The sequence below is a fragment of the Agelaius phoeniceus genome, chromosome 5, assembly GCF_051311805.1.
Source record: "Agelaius phoeniceus isolate bAgePho1 chromosome 5, bAgePho1.hap1, whole genome shotgun sequence".
In the NCBI taxonomy this organism is placed as follows: Eukaryota; Metazoa; Chordata; class Aves; order Passeriformes; family Icteridae; genus Agelaius; species Agelaius phoeniceus.
The window spans coordinates 37,842,824-37,867,112 of NC_135269.1; the positions used below are offsets into that span (position 1 = coordinate 37,842,824).

At 40.9% G+C, this 24,289-nt stretch overlaps 1 protein-coding gene across 1 annotated transcript in view; it reads right to left on the minus strand.

Annotated features, from left to right (window-relative positions):
• Window positions 1-21,113: 21,113 nt before the first annotated feature.
• The window catches only part of TPH2 (tryptophan hydroxylase 2), a 50,401-nt gene continuing 47,225 nt past the window's right edge, over window positions 21,114-24,289 (minus strand). Inside the window, exons 10-11 of the mRNA XM_077178007.1 lie at window positions 21,966-22,099; window positions 21,114-21,873 (exon numbers count right to left, since the gene is read on the minus strand). Of these exons, the coding sequence (XP_077034122.1) occupies window positions 21,699-21,873; window positions 21,966-22,099 (309 nt within the window). The 3' untranslated portion in view covers window positions 21,114-21,698. The remainder of the gene's footprint in view (window positions 21,874-21,965; window positions 22,100-24,289) is intronic.

The window sequence follows — 24,289 nt, forward strand, 5'->3', positions numbered from 1 at the left end:
CTATCACTGAAACCAGAACTGCATTCATGAAAATGAGTACAATTAACAGATTGGATCCTAGGTTTAAGAAGAGTCCAGATCTAGACCCACCAGACATGACAATCTGGAAGCTCTCACCACTGCCCCACAAAAAAACTGACAGATGCTCATCAGAATCATTACAAAATTTTCTGGCTAATCCCTAAACAATTTCAAAACAGATGCTTAAGTCCCTACTTTAACTCAAGCTATCCAGCAACTGAGGACATAATAAGACTGGATCATGTGGGTTTTTAAAAGTATAAATCATAAAATGGTATGTCAAAGGGCTGTTTTCCTAGTGATAAGAGAGTAGGAAAATATAATAGTGGATAAATGGTCTGTGTGGGAAGAAGATACAATACATTGTAGCCAGCTTCCCATTGATGTTAAAAATGAAGGGCATTGAATTTAAAGGAGAGGCAGGAGAAAATACATCTTACAGGATTTAAATGGCACAGTCCAGAGACCATTTCATTAGCAGTTTTGAATAATAGGACACTCATTTTGCCAAAGTTTATGACTAAAAAAAAAATCAAAATAATTTATGAAACCATTATTAAAACATTTCAGCTTCTGAAAACTTCTTTTACAGGGTATCTTTTTTTCTTTTATTAGACCATAAATATGTCAATGCAATTTCATTAAAGCCATAATGAAAGACATTACTAGCAACGGTGGGAAATAGATTCATTTGACAATTTGCAAAACAAGAACTGTCAGTATTCCTCTTGCTTTTCCTAATGACACTTCAGGTATTTGGACTACTTTCCCAGGGGAAAAAGCAGATAAAATGAATAAATGGCTTCCCCCAAGTACTGTGAGAGTGTGTTGAATGGCTTTGTGACAGGGTGCTTTCTAGGAGCAGGCATTTGGCACAGTGGAAGGCAACAACCTCTTCTGAAATAAACCAGGTAAGATTCAGGCCCAAAAAGGGGCTTAAAACCTGCCTTCTCTCCATGTGGCTCCCCTTCCAGGGGGAAGCACAGCAGCTCATTTCCAAAGGCACAAGGAGCTCTTGGGTAGAGGAGTTCCACAGAGTGGGCAGAGGAAAGAGGGGTTGGTGACAGAGGACACAAAAGGCCAACATGCACCCCCAGATCAGCTCCCCAGGGAGGAGAGGGGCTCCCCACCAGAGAGGCTGAGCCCCAGGAGCTGGGCCACCAGAGCTGGCAAGCTCTCTAGGGATTTGCCCAGTTTCTTTTGCTCTCTCCCTGAGGTCTCACTGACAGCCAGCAGCAGGAACAGGCTATTTGGCACTCTTCATTTCTCACAGGACCATGGCTTGGTAAGGCAAACTTTAATTTTTCCATCCCTGAATCCAGAAACTGTAGGACATGGCAAAAGCAGCACAGAATTGCTAGAAAACATTTTTAAAATAATCTCTATTGAATCCAGTGCATTTTAGGGGTCTTGTTTTGACCAAAATGCTCTTAAAATCTTGACAAACCATCTCCTTTTCTAAATATACTTCTTCTTCCCACTTCCCCTACATCCCAAGGGGGAAACAGTCTAGGATATTAAATGACATGGACTGAAGCTACATTATAGATATAGTTTTTCCTACCAGCAGAGAGAAATTAGAGGAAAAGAGAGGAACACACATTAATTCACGATTCCCTTAGGAAAAATAGCTCCAGCCTCAGCCTCCCCCATATATACTATTACTCCAAGGGTTGCCTTCATTAAAGAATATTCCAAGGGTAAACAAGTCTCTATTTCCTCAATATTGAAAAAACACATTTTAGCTCTGATTCATCTGAATTCTTCTGGCCTCTTCTAACCTAAGGAAAATCAAGCAAGAAAGCAGCAAACAAACACATTATACTTCTGCCACCTTTACACTGTGCATTTTAATCTTACAATCATTAAATACTTGAAACCTGTCACATCATGAAGCACTACAAAAAAGCCAAGCAGAATGAACATACTGTGTCACTGGAGATACACAGCTCAAGCTCAGGCTCATGAAGGAAAATATTTTTACATCTTTTCCTGAAAAATTAGACTTAATTAGATAGCCCCTATAGTGGAGCTGCCTCTTTCTCTGCTGGGACTGAACAAACCAGTTTGTCTGGCAGTGGGATTTGCAATACCCTCTCTGTGTGTTGTGACTGAGATTGGACATGGCCTTTGTGTTAACACATCCTGTGTTTGAGCTCCTGCAGTCCACATGCAGGCAGTTTTTGTGATGGAATTCATTCACGGGAAAGCACAGTCTGGGATGGTTAAGGGTTTGCTTTATGAAAGTTCCTATTACCACTTACTATGAAATATAAAGAAATTGCCTCAGTACTGGTCAGATCATTTAAGAATTGACTGTTCTTTTTCCTTGAATTTAAAAGAGGAACCATTTTTGGAAGGGTTTTGGAGTTCTCCCAAAGCTCTCCCTTTGCAGTATTCTCCAATTTAATTTAATATCTTGCCTGTATGTGACCATTTTCTGGTCACATACAGGCAAGATATTAAATTAAATTGGAGAATAATCCAAAGGGCCAGCAAGGAGGTAACACGAGTACTTAGATTGTGGGAAATCTTCAGAATTGTTTGAACACATTGTCGAAACACATATTAGTCCAAAAATACCACCCTCTGCAGCCCAAAATGTGCCAGACACACATTTCAAGCTATTGCTTAATCCAAGACAGTCCTCAGAGATCAGTCATCCTGACTACTGGCACACCTGCCCCAGAATGGAGATGCTGGAAGCTGTGTGGTCCCTCAGCTGGAGTCAGTCTGCTGGTGGATTCCCCCAGAGTCCCTTTTGGAGGCAGATGCCAGCAGCTGCAGAGGGAAATTGGCATTGCTGCCCATTTGTGCTGGAGGTGGCAGTAAAAGTGACAAGAACATCAGTCTCAGTGAGCTGAAATGCCCTGTCCTGGGAGCTTGTCATTTGGCACAAGTTTCAAAATCAGAAATTTGCTTCTACCCCAAATAATACTCAGATTAAACTCAGAGAGGGAGGGAAGGGGAGGTTATTTCATATTATGGAAGCTTCTCTTTTAGGTTAGAACTTCTCAGGGGTCACAAATATCTCTACAGTACCTGTGGTTTGCAAACATGCCTTTTACCTGGCTCCAAAACTGCCATGCCATCTTTCAGTTCCCCCCTGCTTCCCTCCTCCAAGGAGTAAATAGCTTTCCAACTCATCCAAATTAATTTGGACACGATGAATTTCAATCAAACAAAACTTCCAAAAATACATTTTTAACACTTCTGATTGAACAATGCAACAAGTAGAAATGGTCGGGAGGACTGACAGAGACCTACTTGGGGAATTTCTCCTGCAAAGGAAATAACTGGAAGGTTGTTAGGTACTTTAGAAGTGCATAACCAGTTTGCAATGCTAGCATCCCCAGACAGTGATATGTGTACAGAGGGTGCTGCATTTGGGATCATTACTCCTCGCTGGGAAAAGCTGCAGCAGCATCTTTCTGACGCCAGTTTCCTGCAAGAGACCCAGAGGACGGAACAGCAGTAGATTATAAAATTGCTGTGAGCATAAAGTCATTGTCCTCTCTCCAGAGTCTGACCTCCACAAGCAAAAGGTCCTGAAGGTGTAGTTAATAAACTTCAGATCTCTATCCTGCCAGTGAGAATGCTGGCCTGGCAAAGGAGACTCGGATCCTACTCCAACTCCAAGGATCATCCACACATTTTACATGAAACAGTCATTGGATAAAACACAGAAATAGCCAACAAGCAGAATGACAAGGTGCTGCCAGTCAGGAATCCCCAGAAGTCCACTCTCTTCCCTGTGCATCTCCCTCCTGCCCTGCAGAGTCCCCAGTGCACTCTCCTTATTTTAGTACCAGATTGTAGCCTCCTCCACTCTGGAAAGGTCTCCTGATATTGCACCCTGTTGTGCTGGGCTCCTCCAGGAGGAGAATGAGGCACTCGCTGTGACTATCCTGAGTCCGTAGGAAAAGAATTCTTTTGCTATAGCACAGCCTGAGATTTCAAAACAGAACCTCTTTCTGTAGCAGAGTTAAAGCAAAGATTGGAGGATTTTTGTGGTGCAAGTTCCTCTACTAAGTGGAAAGCACAGAATGGGTAGGAGCTGGGTCCAAGTCTTTCACCAACATGCATAAAAACAAAAGCTCCACAACAATATTCCAGATCTATGATGGCATTTTCCTACATTTGCAAACTGCTCTCACTTCATGGCATTTGAACCATGTCTGTCTGCATTACAGAGACTTCCAATCTTCCACATCAATACATTTAATTGTATTGTGTTCTGGTGTCAGCAAGGACATTGTTTAGAACTGTTATGAAACACGTCAGTAAAACATATTCCCATTACATAAATTTCTATGAATGCAGCAGAACTAAAACTGTGTGATTATGCTAATACATTATGCTAATAGAAAACATCTATCTATATGTATATGAATAGATATATGTATGTGTGAGTAGCTATAAAGTGTATGTGTGAAATCCAGCCTACTGCTTCCAGTCGCTAAATTCCTGGTGGATCCAAATTGCATAGAATTTCATCTTACTTCTAACAAATACATTTACAGGTATCCTAGCTGAGATTTTGAAGGTCACTGGGAGGAGCTGGCATCCAAATTCCATATGGAATTTCAACAGTCTTTTCTTTGCTTTAAAAATTTGTGTCTGTGTAGTCAACTGCAAAGATCAGTTGTCGTATTCAACTCCAGGTTGCTGTCAAATTATTTTTCAGTAGCTGCAAAGAATTTCATGTGCATATTTGTATGAATTTTACTTATGAACATGTTTTCCCAAGAAGCACAGCTGTGAGTGCAAATGTGGACATCCTGCCCTGACAATTTGGTCCTCATCTTGGACCTGCAATTTAGCCCCTCAAAAAACCCCATAGCGAACAAACAGAAAAGAATTTAAAAGCCTTTCCTCAGAGTTCCCCTGGAGTAATATCCAAAATATACTGTTGGATTTATCCCTGATGAAATCTCAAAACAAAACAAGAAAATCCCTTAGATGAACTCCCTGGGCCTGAGCAAATTTAGTTTAATTTGCCACAGTCCTTTGTGGAGCTGCTGTTCCCAGGGAAGCAGCAGGTCTTGATCTTGGCCTCTAACAGATGGCCCCAGCAATATGACAGTAATAGCATCTGACATGTGCTGTTCCAATGATCTCCCTAACTCTCGGAGAAGTATGCAAGCGTTACATACCGTGTGCTGCTTCAGATTGCTATTTTTGGCATGCTTCTGCTGGCATATGTTATGATGAACCATTCACAACATCTTACATTTCCATCATAAAATAAAGGGGAAATAAGAGAGTAGGTCCATAAGCCTATCATTTAAACTTGTTCCCAAGGTAACCTTTCCTTCACATAAGGATCAGTGCCACCGAAAGCAAAACCCAAACTGCATTTTAAGGGGTTACCTGTACTGCAGAAGTGGAGTCTGGGGGGTGGGAGAGACAGAGGTTTATGGAAATATTTATGCCCAGCTCTTTCAGCATTTCACAGTGAAATATAATCAGAGTTTCCTACAACACATATTAAATAGTGGCAATCTACAATCTGAATGGCACCTAGGGATTAAGGAGCTGTGAGGAAGGTAACTAGAGGGGACTGAGTACCCTGTCAAGATGAAGTCTTCCTGCTAATTACAAGGGTAATGAACATGTCCCCTTACAAGCCTAGAGGATTTTCTTAAGGAACTTGTGATTTTACTGATTGCCAGATTTAACAAAATAGGATTTAAGACAGGGAAATTCTTTCAGCACTGAGCAGAAAAACTTAGCTAAAGGAGAAACATCAAGGATTTTCGCTGAGTGTAAGTCACTGAAATGTCTTAGCATCATAAACTACTCTTCACTGCTTTTTTCACAAATGAGCTGCTGCCAAATAGAGGACAGACGGCAACAGGGAAACCCATCTCAGCTGCTTTCCTCCTCAATTTGCAGTTACACCCCCTACCATTTTTCCCCTTAAAAGCATATCTAACTCCTCATAAAATTATTTATTGTTATTGCCATGTGGGTTATTTATTGGGTCAATGAAGGACAGGCTCCAACAGCCCTCCCTTCCCTATTCCTCCAGGCCCTTACCTCTCCTTGACTTCAGCTGATGCCGGCTCTTCCTCTGCCTTGACTCAGCCTTGCTCAACTCCATAGCCCCATCTCCCCCTCACAGTCTTGTGCCTTTTTAACAACCTCTTATCCAAAGAAGTAGGAACTCCTTTTAGTGCTTCTGAAGGAGTTCTTCCGTGGAGAGGTGTGAAAAAGCTATAGCACAGAGGGAGAGGAGGAAAAAATCATGGGGTTTGGTTGTTAGCCTTAAAAGAAGACAAACAGTTTGCAGCATAGCCTTGAATTTTTCTCTGTCATGCATCCAGAACAAAGTACCAAAGCTGGAGCACACAAAGTTACAATATTCACCACCTGAAGCATTAGAGAAGCGACTAGATTAGTGTAGCCACTTTCATAATTCTGGATATAGACCAAGTGAACAGCTTAGAAAAAAGTGGAAACTAAAAGCAAAGGGTCCCATTCAAGTGACATAGAGAAGACTGTCTGACTGCCATGTATTGAAAACCCTCAGGAAAAAGGTGAGGGAAAACTCAGAGGAGAGTGGGGAAGGGGAGGTTTTCTGTAGAAGAACCTGGGCAGGAAAGGAGTCACTGCGATGGAGACACTGGCAAATGCAGACTGCTCTTTGGATACAGGGAAGACAGAAGACTTGAGTCTCCAGGGAGCTGCTGGGGTGTCTACCAACATTTCTGGTTAACAGCACTCAGGGTATTCACAATACTCACTGATGCCAGTTTCTATGATGGCTCAAATTACAGCAGCAGAAAGAGTGGGACAAGGCAGAAGGGCAAGAGACAACCAGCCCAGATTGCAGGAAGGGTGATCTCAGCTGGTGCTGGGGAAAGATTTCTACCTTTAACAGCAGTGGAATATGTGAAGGGACTGCTCTGAGGGGAGGTTGTGATGGATGAGCTGGTCAGAGCTCCAGCCCCATTTGTTCTGCTGTCACCAGAAGGGCTTAATCCATCAACCACATGCAGAGGATGGCTGCATGGATGGTCTTCCTTTCCATGGCATTGCTCTTTTTTCCCACCCTGCATGCCCCTCTAAACCTCCAGATAAAACACCCAGCAATACAAGTGGCACTGATACTGAGTGAAACCAGTTGAGTGAGAGGCTGATACTCCACTGAGATGAATGGTCTGGAAAGGTTCACCCTTTTCTGATGAGGCAGTCTGCAGACTCAGACAACATTATGTTACAGTATGGGAAGATTATCTTGGCAAACAAAATGGTTAGAAATTCACTTGTTTTAACAGAAACTTAGGTTTGGTGCTCTGATGCAGTCATGTCAGCCTTGTTAACTTGTCAAATGGCTGATGGACACATTGCAGTTAGAACATCCAGAAATTTTTAATTTTTTTAATCAAGGAAAGATAATGTCCATGCTAATTCAAATTCCCACTGTACTTCTGGGAGGAATATTCACTCTAAACAGTGATAGTTAAGCAGAAGCAAAACTCAAGTAACTCTGTCCTTACATCAGAATTCATCTTGCTCCCTCCATTTCTTAATCCACAGAGCCCAAGTTCAGGGCAGAGATTGGTGGCTGGGATCTCAGATACGCAGAGCTGGGTTCTCCTCCTTTTAGGCAGAAAACCTCTTATGCCTTTGGTCAATTCTTCTTCCAGACTGCTACTGTATTTGGAGGAGGAGGGAGATTTTTCCCCGCCTGAGTTTTAAAAAAGAACACATTCCTAATTTTGTGAAATTTGTACTCCTGTTCCAATCAAGTCATTCATGACTTTCAGGAGACTTGCTAAGGGAGAAGCCTGACTGGAAACCCCATTTGAACCTAAGCAATTTCCTAGTCCTAATAATGAGACTTCTGGGTTTTTCCAGAGATTCAGGCATTGGAAAACGCCAGAGTCAAGCCTTAGGACCCTGAGGGAATTCAAACACCTTCAGTGTGTAAATCTGAAAGGAGGTGGCATTTTCCACGCTTTTTGACTTAGGTGTCTACACTTCACTTAAACTACACTTTTGCATCCTCTGTTTTGACATTGATGACTAAGTTCAGGAAAAGTCCTGTTGAAGAAACAGCTGTTCTCCTACCAATGGGCTGCCACTTTAACTCCTACATGAACAGAAAATTGACAGCCTGATGTCAATGCTGTCGATATTAAGTATGTGTTTCCCTGTTCCATAATGAGATTGGATCTTCACTGCCTCATGAAAGCAATGACCAGGTAAGATTAGGCTGATGGAAGATGAAAATTTATTGGTAGAAGCAATCAAGAAACATGATACACAGTCTTTGAGTAGCAGGAACATTACTTTGGTTTGCAACTGAAAGGCCTGGTTAGCTGTTCAGCCAGCACCTGACAATCATGTAACTGTATTAGCTAGCATGGGGTCTTTCTACTCCAGCTGGTCAGGAGCTTGCAAAACTACTGTCCATTACAATTATTATCTCCTGATTATTCTATTTACAAGATGCTCTCTCCAGGGGCCCCCTGGAAAAGCTGCTGCAGAAGCATTGAACACAGCAGTTGTGCTGGGAAGGCTCCTACTGTAAGCACACGCCTTGGGCACTCAAGAATCTGCACTGGCAAGCTATTCGTTTTCACCTATAATTACTAAAATGGCTTGGGATCTGCCTATCTGTAAGACACTGCTCTCCCCAGGTTATCAGACTGTCACAGTGGCACTCAGAGGATGAGCTCAAGCTGTCACCATACCAATTTAAGAAAGGGCAGGACCTGCTTGCAATGATTTTGCTGAAAAGGGCTGCAAGCTTTGATATATTTTACCTTAGCTTGAATAGAAAGGTAAAATTCTCTGGAATCTCTTGACTTTTACAAATACCTCATAAAATCTAACAAAGCTTTTGTAGTGAAGTTCTAAAGAGCAGCAGCATTAAAGAGGAGGCATGCAAACAGTATCTGTGTGTTGGGCAGATTATTGTTTATCTACATTTCTCTAGTCAACACCTAGTCTGTAAATAAAAAGAACACCACTGGATAAGGCACCCAAATTGGTGAAACTGAAGGCCTAAATCTTTTTGCAGAATTTGAGGGAGCGTTGGTAAGGAAGGAAAAAGAGAGCATTGAGAGAAATAAATCTAATCAATGGTAAGACTTGCACAGGCAAAGATTTTACATTTAAGAGTGGGACACAAGAGGCCTCCACATTTTCATTAACAAAAGAACTCATCCTCTACTATTTTCAAACAATCTGCCCACATACAGACATAGACCAAACACTCAAACTATCAACACAATTAGAAGAAAAAAATTAGCTTGAGCTTAATTTGGTTCAATTTTTTCCTTTGTAAATCACCACACATCTTAGCCTGATATTCATTTTGCCTACAGCTCTCTACCTCATTCACATTCACATGCCAATATACCTGCTATCAAATTTGCTCACACCATTTCCTTGCAGACCCCAAGAGCTGAGCACAGAAAGTTAATGTTGGTAGTTTAATACCCTGAGAAGGGGAATTAAAAGCTGTTCTCCTGGCATCAAATTAACCCCAGGTTGTTTGAATATAAAGTATATAGCAAGGGGTGTGTCCCTTGATCCTTATCAGATGGGTGAAATATGCCCACATGTAGAGAGATTGAGATTAGCATGAATTTACATAAACCAGTATGGCCCTCTGTGGAAGTGTGGGCTGTAGGAGGGAATATAAGCACACACACACTGCCCACAGGCAGTTGCTATTCAGTGGGAGCAGTCACATTCCTGCCATGTGATCCATGAACAGCAGAGGGACTGGCTTGCTCCAAAAACTGTGTTTTGGAACAGACTGGCTTTGGAACAGACTTTTGAAATTAGCTGAAGTCTAAATAATGGGGTCAAACAGATTGAGGATATATGAAGTTACTGATTTCAGATAATAATTTTTTCGTCAATAAAGCCATATCCTTGCTGTATATCCTGCTTCACTGCCTCCAGAACTTCAGGAGAATGAGGTTCCATCTCTGGCTTTCTGGAAGATCTGCTAATCCAAGAGATTTGAACTATCTCAGGGCAGGACAAAGTGACCTGGCCTTTGGACTTTGGGCTTTAACACACAAAGCACTAAGAAAATTCTTCTGAACTTTTTCCACAGTGGGAGAATTTTCACAGGATTTCCTTGCTAAGCTGAAGGGGCTGTTAGACTCCCAACTCAAAGCTGCAGTGAACTCTTAGGAATAAACTAGCATCAGCCCTATAAACTTTATGAGCTCTAACTTGCTGTTTGCTTCTGCAAAATTTTATTGCTCCACACAAAATTTTGTTTCAAATAAATTTAAGTTTTCCCACATCCACATGAGAAGGAAGAAAGAAGAGAGATATCCTGGTACCACCTTGAGCTGTAGCCTCTCCTGCCCAAGCAGACCAGACAGGGAGCAGGAATTAAAAGGCCACCCACCCTTTGTGCAGTTATGGTTGTATTTGATGGTTTCACAATAACAAAATACAGCCTCCTTACACCTTCACACACGCATCAGCCCTGTCCAATCAGCTAAATATTTTCCTTTGAGGATTTCCATGGGGAGAGCTCCCTGGACATAACCCAAGGACATGAGCCACTCCCTGTCATCAGTGGTTCCCTCAGGTTAATGACCTCCTTTAACATAGAGCTCTAAGATCTTCAGGATTATATAAACAATGCCTCTCTCCTTATCTATTGAAGTTCCAATCTAGCCTCTCATCACCATACTTTCCAGGCTGTAATTGTAACACTATTAATGGTTATTGCTCCTCTGTGAAGTAAAGTAATCTTGACTGCACCAGTTAATCAATACTTGGACCAATGAGCTGAGCCTTTTCTCTGGGCTAGGACAGTAATTGTAATTATGACATGATCAGCTGGCAAAGAATGGTTACCAACACTTGCATCTGACAGAGAAGTGCAGTTTTAAATATCTGTCTGAAGACTCTGGTTTCACAGAGACAGTATTTCTTTAAGTCTAGTTAACTACTTGTCAGAAACCATTAGCTTTAGCTGATCAGTTACCATCCTTCTGAGGAATGACAAGCACAGTCTAGTGGGCTGGCTCTTGAGATTCCTTGTTGGCACCACCGTCCATCTGTCCAGGAGCACTGAGCAGAAGGCATCGCATTTGCAGTGAGGTCACAGGGCATCAAAGGGAAAAGCATCAGAAGGCAGAGTGGAGACAGACCAAAGAAAACTGTATTTTACTACAAGTCCTGAACACTTTGAGGCATCTGGTAGTCAATATGTGTTAGTTACATTATGTTTGCTCTGTTTTCTGCATGAGAACCACGCGTGCATCTTCTTAGAACCCTGCGCAGCAATTGAGACATAGGAGAACATGGAAAAAACTACTCAGAAAATAACCTGGCCTCTTTTTATTTTACATGTACATACCTACACACACTGAAAAAATATATTGCCTAGCTAAGGAACCACACGCAAGATTAATTAGGGCAAATGGCAATTTAAACACTGAAGGAAAAGAGATCAGCAAAATATCAGCTTGTTTGTTTGCTGTAATCTTCTAAAAAGACCAAAATAGATTAGTTTTTGTTGAGGATTTTACATGTCCCAGAACTGTGAAATGTCCAAGAATGGAGCACTTTGGTAAATGTGTGAAAGTAGATGTATTGGTATCTCACCAAACAACATTTTCACAAATCTGTGAGAAAGAAAAGCCCTTTCTGCAGTACCAAAATGAAGCCATCTTTTGAAAAGGAAACACAAGTCACCTTGCACCATGCTCCAGGCAACTGAAAATAAGGTTGCTAGAGGGAATCACAGGAAACAAGTGCTGTCTACACCAGCTTCTGAGGTGAGAGTGCCAGGGAAGTGGAGCAGTCAGTCTCTTGAACTTGCTGATGCTGAAAAGGGAAGTTTTCTGTTTGCACCAGTTGCTTACCAAGAGAGGGGAAACATTTTTTCCCCAGTTTGTGATTTCTGGCCTTTAGAAAGCCAGAAATGCCCAGAGGAAAGCCGACACTCAAGGGATTCAAGGGAATCCAGAGAAATCTGCTGTAGCTCCTAAGTCACAGCAATGGTTTTGTGCAAATTCTGCCCAGACAGCTTCAGAGTCACCATAATATATGCTTCTAGCCTCAAAGAGTTACTGCCAAGGACTACCACAGATTTCTTTGGGCAGATTTCTCCTGCTCCTCCGTAGATGTGATTTATTTCAGAGCTAACCAAATGGCTGATTTCACTTAAATTCAGACAACTGCCAAGCTTAGCCTGGTACTTGATAAAGTCAGAAAGATACAGAGTGAGAGCCAACCAGCTGAATGGAGGGACAAACTAATGTTATGTTTGCAAGAGCTGTACCCAGGACTAACGTTACAGAGAAAAGCACTCACAGGTTATGTTTCTTTTCACCCTGTAGTAAACACCTAATTTAAATTTGTTCCTGTTGCCCCATATTCAATCCTGTAATTCAAGAAGAGTGCTGCATTTCTCTGTTTTACAGGGAGCAGATTAATTGTGCAGTGCAAATCTCACCCATGAAGCCAGCACTGCTGGCTTGCCCATCAAACCCAGACCCAGAGCAGTGCTTCCAGAAAGAGCAGCAGAAAACTCACACAGAGACTCAGCAGACATTTAACCCAACACCTCTCTCCCCTCTTCCAGTGTCATTGAGGGAGCCCTGGAACTGAGGATACTCACTCCTCTTGTGCATAGACACTGGTACTCACAGCTTAGGACTTGCAAGGAATTTTTAACAATTTATAAGGATTTTTTAAATGAGGATTTTCTTTTCCTTAATAGGCTAGGATTAGGGAACTCCTCTGCTATTGATAATCTTAAATTTCTCTCCCCTACCAAAGCCATACAGGACTGTCTGTCCCTTTTCTGTTATACCCAAAAAGCAGATACTTTCTCCCTGTTATACAAAGTTCCCTCCTGAGTCTCCAGGAACACTGTGCAAAACAGCAGTATGAAATTCCTGCACTTTAGGGGCTCTGAAAGCACTGGTGGAGATGCCATTCCCAACAAAGGCAGCTGCCCACTGCTACCCACCCTACATCCTCAGCCAGATCCCAGACTTCAGGCCCCATGTTAACTGCTGCTGCTGCCATCAATTTAAGTGGCTCTCAGTTAAGTCAGACTAACAGCATTTTTAGCATCAACTTTCTACTCATATTTTATGCTAAGCAAAAGCCACAGACTCAGGTTCTTCCATGAAGTGACGGACTCATCACCATCTGGCCAAAGGGACTACAACAGGTAATTGCTGCTACTGACGTCTAATTTTTTTCTATTTTACTTATGCAATTTGAAATAAGACTCCTAAATCCTCAAATTTTCATCTTGTAATCCTTATTAATAACTTTTATACTCATTTTTATGGCCATTATATTTTTTCACCAACCCCTTTTCACTTACTGGATTTTAAAAGCTCTACTGAATTCATACTTTGGGACTTTGAAAATATATTTGTCCAGAATATCCTTCCAAATAGCCTTGATAAACACTGACAGATCATAAATAATCAAACTTAACAAGTAACTAATTATGCTCTTCTGGGAGGCTGCTCCATTCAAACACATTGATCCCATGAGCAAGAGGTGTGCAGTCAGAGCTGGCTCACAAACATTTCGAGATTAAAAACTGAAACTCCTCATAGTCCAAGTGATTTCTATTCTCAATAAAACTGGGGTTAAAGGCAGAAAAATGTCATCCTGTCTTGTAAAGCAGCTTAGCACATTTACTAAATGCCTCTGGGAGAAGCATCCCTTTTTCACCAGAGTTTTATGTGACCAATTCAGCTGTAACAGTTCTGGCTACTTTACTATCGACAATTTGACAAGTGGACTCAAACGAGAAATATTTTGTGATTTCCTTTCACAAACCTAGATGGGGGAAACATTAAATAGAAATTGAAAACCAAGTTCCATTGGCATTTTTCTTTTGGACCTATTTTCCCTGGGAATTTAACTTTATTTTTAGAGGAATGTTCCAATAGACCGCAGGAAAGATAACACTTGCTTCATTTCCCTTCCCTCCAGCCTTAAACATTCAGGATTTATACAGTTATTTTTATTCTTTTCAGATCCTGCAGCCTTGCCTGCTTACAAAGTGTAAGAGGTAGACAGATAATTGTACTATTTCACTAGTAAACAGGGAGCTGAACATGAAACTGAGCTCAGAATTGGAAACCCTGTCAAAGTGTTGGTGAATCATTGTATGAAATAAATTGTTCACTTTCTGTTCAGTCCATTAGCTACAAGGATGGAAAGAATTGCTCTCACAACGCATAATGCTGCAATTTCCTATATTCACTTAGCACTTCCCCTTTTCCTTCTGCAAATCAGAGGCATTATATTTGAGGTTTAATTTGCTGCCTCTAACCATGTTTTCATTCCTAACTTTGACAGACCAAGCTATCACTCAGTGAAAATGCTCCAGCTTTTACATAGCATTTATGAGTACAGTGCTCTTCCTCCCCACTGGAAATAAGGTAATGGCAAGAAAACAGAGAATTAAATAGAGGTCCCTATGCCTGTCCAGTTGCAAACAGACCGCCCTTTGTTTCTCTTGAGCTTTTTGAGAGATGGTAACAAAACTGAATCCACATGAACCCCACATCATCTGTATGCCAGATTTTGTGATGACATTGTGATGAGAAAATCAATACTTGCATATAGGTACCACACAGTTGCCCATGCCCTTTCCTTATAAGTCTGAGGGCACCACTGGCTTTTTTTTAACAGTCCCAAGTGTTAGGCTTCCTAAGCAACTGCTTATTTAAAGCAATTCTGCCTTTGAAATGGGGCAAGGGAGATTGTATTGGCCCTGCTGAGCACCCTGAGTACCCTGGAAACTTCACTCCAGCGGTGAGGGTGGGCTTACCACCTCAGAGCTGTGCACTTCCACGCTGTGCTCACTGTAACGCCCCCATGGAGCTGCATGAGGCCGCCCACCTCTGCACAGCAATGTCCCACCAGGGAAACACCCTGGGTGGGCACAGCAGGGACAGCTCACACAGCCCTTCAGATCCACTACTGACCTCAGAGAAGAGAAGGGACAGTCAAGAATGATGCCCTTCAGAACACCTGCCCAAGGACCACAGTGGGAAGGAGGCACAGATGGATGGTGCTGGTGGGCCTCTATTTTGCTTGTTTTTTTAAAAAGCATCAGCCAGGTATGAGATTATTTGAAAAGAAGAGCTATGGAATAAAATTCTTGGAACTTCCCAACCCCTCTCTACTACCTTCCCTGTGCATATGACAGTATGTGTTAAGTGATCCCACTACAGAGACACCCACAGACAAAGCCTGAGGAGTTACTCTGCACAAACAAGTCACAGAAGACAAGCAGTGGCCTTCTGAGGCCTCAGGAGCAGCTCAGAGCAGGAACTCTTCTCTGGGATTAAGACAGCTTCGTAATTCCTGCCCCTGTCAATTAGCTCAGGCCAAGTCTTCCCTTGGGTGCATGAACTGTGATGACCAGCATTGGGAAGGAGCAGTGAATGACATCTCAGAAAACAGCAGACCGTGTTGCCTCTTCACCTTCTGTGCACTGCATTTTTATTCTGGAGACAACATTTTCTTTTTTTAAATGTCTGCAAATTAAGGAATAGGCTTTGCATGTTTGATTTACAGCTCTAACAGCTCCTGTTCCAGCAGACATGGGTCTGTCTCAGAAAACAGTGGCTGGATTGAGACCTGCAGGTAAAAGGTAGCTTTTCAGTTCAGCAACTAAAAAATCTATTTTGAGCTAACTCCAATTGAACTGACTGATGCTGGCACTTAAACATCTCTTGGAACATGTGCTGGCTTTGCAGCAGTTGAGATTTTGGTTCCTATCTGATGAGAGGTGCTTGCTTTTTCAAAACTCCACCTTCAAGTGATCTAGAGGTGTAATCATTAAAAGGGAACTCAACCAAATAGATCCTCCTGAGAAATTCTGCTGGAGTGGCAAATCCACTGTGTGTATAACCTTAAACTCATTTCCATTAACTGACCTTATTCACATCTCTGAGGTTTGCAATTCACTGCGAGGAGGGTGCTGAGGGAGGGTAGCACTAGGCGTAGCCATCAATTGTAAAGCCCTGGGAAATGCAGCATCACATCTTCAGCATTACTCTACTTTCATGTAAAGTAGCAAGACTGGGTAGGGAGTTTGGTGACAGCTAGAAAAGTTCAAGGCAGAAAAGAGCATCAACCATTTCATAATTAACATATCTCTTTATAATTCTTATCAAAAATAAAATAGTACCATATTTTAAAAGGTTTTATAAGAAATAAAAGTGATTTTATTTGTGTCATGCTGGTCTCAAATCACCCACATTTTCTTCTGTGGGAAAACAGGGCTGTTTGGCTCTAGAGTGCTTTATTGCTGCTCTGTTATCAGGATTATATTCACACAGGAGCTCACACAGAGCCAGTGATGTAGGCGTATTTGGGTTGTGTTTCAGGTCGTGTGCCAGTTTAACATGGACTGAAATCTACCTCCTGCTGCTTCACAAACTCAACTCTTTACCTCCAAAGATGGAGTGTGGCAATGGCAGCTTCTTCCCCATTATTTTTTCTGGACATTTGAGATTTCTGACTACATTAAAAAAATGACCACCAGAATATCCATCACCCACTTGCATCTCAAAATATGGGACTGTATAACCCATTTCACACTTATTCCACCTGAATAGTCCCATCTGGCCCAAATTCCAAGTAGATGCCAGCACTTATTTTCACTCTTACCTTAACATCTCAGCAGTTGGCAAGGAAATATGAATTCTTACTCTAAGGTGTTGGAGGGTCTTTTTAAACTAAATATAGTTGTTTTGAATAGATATTACTAAATTCTGATTTTTTTTGTCTACTTACCTTTTCTAGAGAACCACATACAAAATATATCAACAGAGGTTTCATAGAGCATTTCAATTGAGGATTTCATTGTTTAGCCTTCAAGATCATTTAAATTACGGGAAATTACCAATAAGAATGCCATGAATATCTCTACAGCCTTTGGTATGACAACTGGAGGTACTCATTTCTAGTAACTTATTTCCTGAGATGTATATTTTTAATAGCTAATAATTTCTAGTATAACCAAGACTTTTCTCTTAGAATCCTGTCTCAAACACACTTTGAAGCCCACAAGAGGAATCTGTCATTGTTGTCCAACTCTTCACCGAGAGGGGAAGAATTTGTTCATGAAACATCTCCAGAGCTGGAGTGACTGATACCACAGAGCATAGCCATTATATAAATATTGCAGAATTACTCCCTTCACAAATGATCTGGAAACATGATCATGGGTCCTACTGAGATACAAGGGAAGCTGTCATAATTCTAAAAAGACATAGACTGTTTTGATAAAACAAGAAGAAAAGTTTCCAGGTTGAGAAAGCTCATTTCCTAAGTAGAAGAGCACTGCACTGATCCTTACCTAGCTCTTAATGACATACTAGGCTGGACAGCAGGTGCAGGCTCCAAGTTCCCTGGGAAACTACAGCAGGGGCCTACACCAAAGTTCCCTTCTGGACTAGAGCAGTGGGTTTCTTTTCCTTGGAAATCAGGGTACTTAGGGAGAGCAGCCTGCTCTGTGCCCAGCTTCCACCAAGACACAAGGCTGATGTCTGGCTGGAGCACTCAAGTTCAGCAGCCTGGAAGAGCTCCAAGTTCTCTAGAGTGTTCAAGGGAACACAGTGTTCCTGACAAATTCAGGCACAGACAGAATGAAATACAATCTTCTATTTTGCTTATGAAGTTGAGCAGCATTAAACCTTGTTTGTAAAATCTACAAATGTTGGTTGCTCACTCTTGGTCTTCTGCCTCTGGCAGCTGTAACTAGCAGGTGAGTCACACACAGAGCTCTCCCAAATGGCTGATGAACTTGAAATAGAGCACTACAGTCATCATATATAGGGCTACACTCAGACCATGGATCCTATTCATTCCCTAAGGAAAGATAGAAAGATGAAGAGCCGCTCTTTAGGGTTGGTCAAAGACTGAAGGAGGAGGCAAAAGTGTGGTTGACATATAAAGACTCCACAGTGGTGGCTGTTGGCCATTACTGCTCTTCTGAGCCGTCTGAAGCCTTTTCCAGGCTAGGACGTCAAGATATTTTATGGCCTCTCCTCTGGTCTCAAGATGGGACTGACTGTGCCAGTCTCTCTCCTGAGAGACAGCAGCCTAAACTGCTCTCTTGAAAAATTATGGAGGCTCTGCAGCCTCCCCAGGCAATGTCCCCCACATTTCACTGTTATATAACTGAATGCTCCTTTCCTGCAATTTAAGTCCATTTGTTCTTGAAGCTGGAGAACAGCTTGTCCCTTCCATTTTGCAGCTATTTCTATGTGTTTGAAAAAGGTTTTTGTATCTCCCCTCAGTCTCCTCTACTCCAAACTATGCAATCACAGCCTCCCAGTTGATCACACAGAAGCCAAGCTGCTGCTGGCTGGTGATAGCTTTCAGTAACTGCTGACTGGACTGGATTTGTACCAGCAGCCTGTAGGTGAAAACCTTCAGCATCTTTAGCTCTCTGAGCCAGGCTGTCCTTTCAAAGACGTGAAACTTTTTTCTGTAATCCATTACAGCATATCACTAAATACTTACTACACTGCAATAAATTTCTGGAATTTTTTCTATCACATTAGGATATCCTAACAAGAGGAAAGGAAAAGACACTTTATTTCACGAAAGTGCATTTTAGGGCCAAACTTAAAACAGGATTCCCAACAGGTCTTGAAGAGTGGAGAGGGAAAACGCAATATTTTATGTTAACACCTTCCGCATTCCACCCCCTTTACTGAGCAAATTAAATGAAACGCATGAACCATGTCTTGGTTTGCAAATGAAACTTGGTATTTGTATTTGCTGTCATGTCTCAGAGTGTTGTTTTTCATTTTAGGCTTTGCATGGTAGTAAACACTGCAACGGTTTACATTCATTAAGCTCGGGCCCATTTACTCTGTGCAGGCAAAGCAAGTGCATATATCTCAGACCCATAAAGCATCAGTTCAGAATTACACAGGAAATAAATGAGACTAAGCCAGAAGTCCAATTTCCAGAGTCCAGCTCACTAAAGCTAAACAAGTACCATATATAAATATGGCCTATTCCAAATAAAATGTTAGTGTAATTTGATAACTGTCAATAATTCCCTCATTATGCCTAAATGAGCTTGTCATCCAAGGAGATTGCTGCATGGCTGATCTTAATTTGCTAATAAAAACCACACAGAAGAATTTCAGCTAAGCTGAAACTATGTGATTCATAAAAGTGCAACAGTGCACTTTTTAAAGCATTCCTTCCCAGTCCTGGCTCCTGACTGGCTGAAGCCCAAAGCCAGTTTGCTCTGCAGCCTGTAAGATGGCAGCTTTGCTGTGTAAGAACAATGAGTGATTGTCTCTCTAAATCACTATTATTCCTTAGCCCATTATAGTTAATTTATTTTTAATCATGTTGTATAATAGAAATAAAATCATTGGATTAAGCATATATCTAGCAGTGGGAGCCCATTATCCTTTGACAATGTTCTGTGTCATTGACATTATATCTTCACTGTAGACAGTTTCCTTGCCATCATTAGTACTAGAATGACTATTGGATTTCAAGGGTTTCTCCCTAATCCATAATGAGATTTACTTGCTAACAGCACAAAACAAAACAAAGATATGCTTCTATTGTTTTACTGCTATGGAATTCTTATTTTAAGCTATTCAGAAAAGTTAAATATAAATCCAGATATTATAAGTATTTAAAGTTTTCCTGCATCATTCTGATTCAAGGGAAAGCCTTGGTAACTTTGCAAGCTTTGAATCTTTGTTGCTTATTGTGGCTTTATTTTACTTAACCAAGCAACAATACCTTGCCAGTTCTTGAACTAAGTAAGAGTTACTATTTCTTGCACAATGATTTTTTCAGACTGGTTAAAGCAAATCTCAGTACAGTCCATTTTCTCCAGAAAGGGCTACAAGGGGTTCATCTGATTCCATGGAAAGAAAGAGGGAGAAAGTTTCCTGCTAAGGTTGCCAGCAATTCCTCTGTGTTAAGGGCTAGCTAAGAGTCAGCACTAATGTTGGGAGGTTAAAAACTCCTCAAGCATCCTGATCCCCATGGGATAACTCAACAGCTCTTTGTTTGTACCAATGGCAGTCACAGTTGAATCTAAAAGTAGATTTTTCCACACCCTATTAACAGCAGCATTAGAATGCAGCAGGGACCATCCACAGAAAAAAGCCTTTTCTGTTATCTCACAGTTATCTTTGAGGAGGTGGCAGACATCCCTGTGAAAATTATCCTTATAGCTTGCCTCTTATTTAAGGATATGCTGGTACTATCAAGTGGTGCCTTTTTAATGCTGAAATTGCTAGCAATATTTAAGAGTCTCTGCACGACTCTTTCAGCTGGGAGAGCAGCTTCAATAGTTACCTATTTTCCATATATGTAGACAAGCTGTGACACTTTCACCCTTATTGACATGATCTGCATAAGCCATGTGGTTTCCATTAAGAAGGGTCCACACAATATAGTCAACTCTCCATTATCTTGGCTAATAGGAGAATAGAATAACCCAGATAAAGGAAAGACATGCATAATTATTACTTCCAGATAAGAGCCAGCTCAAATATTTCTGCACTGTGCTCCCCAGACAGAGCTTGTACTTCTGTCAGAGCTTGCCAGCTTAGAGTTTATTAAGTCAGGCATTACCTGCATCCATCTGATACAAGCAAGGCAGCTTGGGTGTTCCTATGATTTAATCACTCCACAAATACTCTAGTAACTGAAAATCATCTCAGCCATAATTAAGTAACAACTTCCTTATTCACCCTTTTATATGTTCTGATACTGGCACAGTGTAGACCCAGTCAAGCATGGCCAAATCAAGGTTGAGTGTAGAATAATGAGGAAAGGCAAACTATGCCTGAAACACAAGAGGAGTTAAGTTCAAGACACAAGGGAATGCAGAAGACATACAAGGATGTAGAAGGACTTTGGATTCACATGTAACAGTGACATTAAAACAAGTGCTTAATCTCTTATTTCCAGATAGCAATCTCAGAGGAAGCACTCTCAGGACTTTCACAGGTAACACATGTGAACTACAACTACCTTTCTACATGAACTGTCAGAGGTTTCTTTTTTTAGTGTGTTGCAATTGCTCAGTCACATTGAACATTTGTCACTTGTGGGTTCTCATTATGTATAATCTTCACAGACCACTTAGTACCAATACATAACCTTCCTGATCTCTGATAGCTACTGGTACATAAATTGTATTGTTCTGTCACGAGAGACACTAAGTTCTGTAACAGATATATGGACAAAAGAGTGTCTTTACCGTTAGAGAAAGAAATACTGTTTTCTTACAAAGAAAATTAAAATGTGGCAAACAATTTTTTTTCTGGATTCTTATGGAAGGGAAGGGATAATGAAGAAATAAAGTCAGGCCTAATAAAATCAGCAACACCATTTCTTAAACATTGAAGTGAATCATTTTATGGAAACCAAACTGTTGCCAGGAAAGTTTTTTAATGGTATACTTGTACATGACATTGTGCTGAAGAATTGATGATTACATTCTGCCACATTCCATGTTTCATTTACAAATTAGCATTGCCTTGGTTTGTCTGCACATTACAGTTAGACAGAGCTACACAATAATGCAAGCCACAGGCCAAGCTGTAAAGGGAAAACTGATGGCTCTGATAAATTAGCCATCTCATGTAACTGGCTACAGAAAGAGCAACTGACAGCAAATCACAGTGCCAAACATATCAAATCCCTAAATATCTGTTCATTTTGCTTAAAGCATCACATACAGTGTTTAGATCACTGCGGAGGTCCTGGACAACATTTTCTATACTCCTGGTATCCTTCAGAATCTCAATGCTTTGCGTGTATGGATTGAAATACACAGAGAAGGGACGATTGATTGATTTGGCGAAGTCCCTGAAAGGAAAAAAAGAAAATTAACTTCCTTTTTTTTTCCCAGCCACTAAAGAAGAGAAAATTAGATTTTTGAGTCAGGGAAAATAATTTACCTCATCTTTTCTTTGGCCTCTTCAAAACTCTCTGAAACAAAGTAAACTTCCTGGAAAGTAGTGATAAGGCATTCTTGCAAACAGGTTGTCTTTGGATCGAATGTTTTCACATTGGCCTTGTCAGAGAGAGCATGCTGCAAAATACACCACAGGATCTGTTAAACTGGATTTTGATTATGCTGTGTATCTATATCAGCTGCTCATATATACAGCTTTTATATTGCTGTCCTGTATGTTTCCCACTAATTGGTAGCTCATCTTGTTTTACATATAGTGTTTTTTCTGTTTGAACAGTCAACAGAATTTGTTATTTAACAGGCTCCTACTATGGGAGATGGTTTTTCACCTTAATAATAAAATAATAAAGAGGGTGTTAGAAATGCAACTGCCATGAACATATACAGATGTAAATGTTCAGATGGAAAAAGAAAAATCATCAAATAACCATTCTTGAAAAATTATCTATACAATTACAAACATGTATTGTCCCCAAAATCTCATTTAACTAGCAGAATTCATCTTCATCTTGGTGGGTAAATTGGGTCTGACTAAACCATTTATGTAATCTGTACTTTACATTTTCAAGTTAAAACCATATAGTATTTTCCTGACAGCAAAAGTGAAACTACATATCTGAAAACCCATTCAATAATGGCAATGTATTGCAAGACAATGAAATGCATTACTCTTCTGCCACACAACCTGAGCAATAATGCTTCACATAGTACTGCAAAGAAAAAATAACTAAACAGATATAGATAAGTACAAGAGACATTGGGCAGATAAGGCAAATGCTACGCAGAGCAGAGATTTCTGATCAGCCTTTCTCTTTATATGACTTTCACAAGTCACTAGAAAAGAGAGGTTCAGAACTGAAAATCAGGTACTGAGACATTTTCCAGGAAAATGTTTTCTCACTCCCCTTTCAACTTGAATACTTGGGTTGGCTTTTGCATCTATCTTATCTTCTAGAGCACACATATTTTCATTCTCAGTCCTCTGTTACAGAAGTATAAGGTAAGAAAGCAGAACATATTTAGGTCACCTTTCAACCTTCTTTAGTCCCCTGATACCTATATGGAGTGAAAATATGAATGAAAAGCATAAAGAAATGACAGGGAGGAAGCAGATCCCTGAGGTCCAAAGGTGCCTCCAATTTCTTTACTTTCCATCTGCTTGGACATTCTTTATAGTGAAGTAAAGTATTAACCTTAAGGTATTCACAACTTTTATCCTTGCTCTTGCTTGTACTCATTCCTAAATCCCTGTGAAAGGCTCTGAAAATATCACACTAACTCTCAACCTGAAGTCTCCAAATAGCAGGACAGAAAACTGGAACAAGAGCCTCTTCCTCCCACCTCCTCTCTCTCCAAAAATAAATACATGAAAAATTAATGCATGGAATCTTAAAATGTCAGGGAATTAACTTTCTTTAGTACATGTATATTTTCCTTCTCACAAGGTTTGCTGTTTCTAGCCAGCCATCAGTTAAACAGGTTTGAAACAAATATAAACAATGGTCTCTCAACCATCATCCTCTTCTAAAAGGGCTGCAAGAACAAGCTCACCTTATTAGGCTCCTGTCTATATCCCCGTTGTCGCTTTTTCTTTGCAGAACCATGGCATGGTTGAATGCTTATAAATTAAGGCATTTACCTCCTTCTCTCAAAATGAATTTGCCTTTTCTCACTTGGAATTATAATAGATTCCCTGGGAGGGTATCTATAGATAAAAATCTCCTCTTAAGGTGCTTTGTGCTTCCAGGTGAGACTTGGTGGCTCAGATGTCTAAAGCACAAAGTTTCAAAACTCTGACTGGACTGAGTGAGGTTGATTCCTCACAGAGAATGAAGATGATGATACAGGCCATGATTCCATAGGAACTGACTACTTCTGGCTCATGGATTCTTTCCTGTACTGTGAAAGGGTCAACAGAAAGGGGGATGCTGTTAACTTCTCTACTTACTAATGGCCTCTGATGGGCCAGGCCTAGTCCTTGGGACTGAAGTTATCAGCATCGAGAAGGGATCCAGCCTGTGGCTCCAACATTGTGAACAACTCTTCTAGTTCTCTGAACCCTAATTTTATAAAAGGAGAAACTTTAAAGAGAAGGAAAGGCTGATGCTAGCACAGGAGATATCCCCTTAGCAAGCCTTTCTAGTTATTCTCCTCAGATTATCCATATGAAATGACTGATTCTTTCTGGATCCCAGTTTAGTTATACATGAACAGAGCTGCTGTTTCACAAAGCAACTCTTCAGAGAGTGGAACATGAGGACAGCAGCACATATGCACCCTGGAAACCAAGAGTAAAATATATCATGC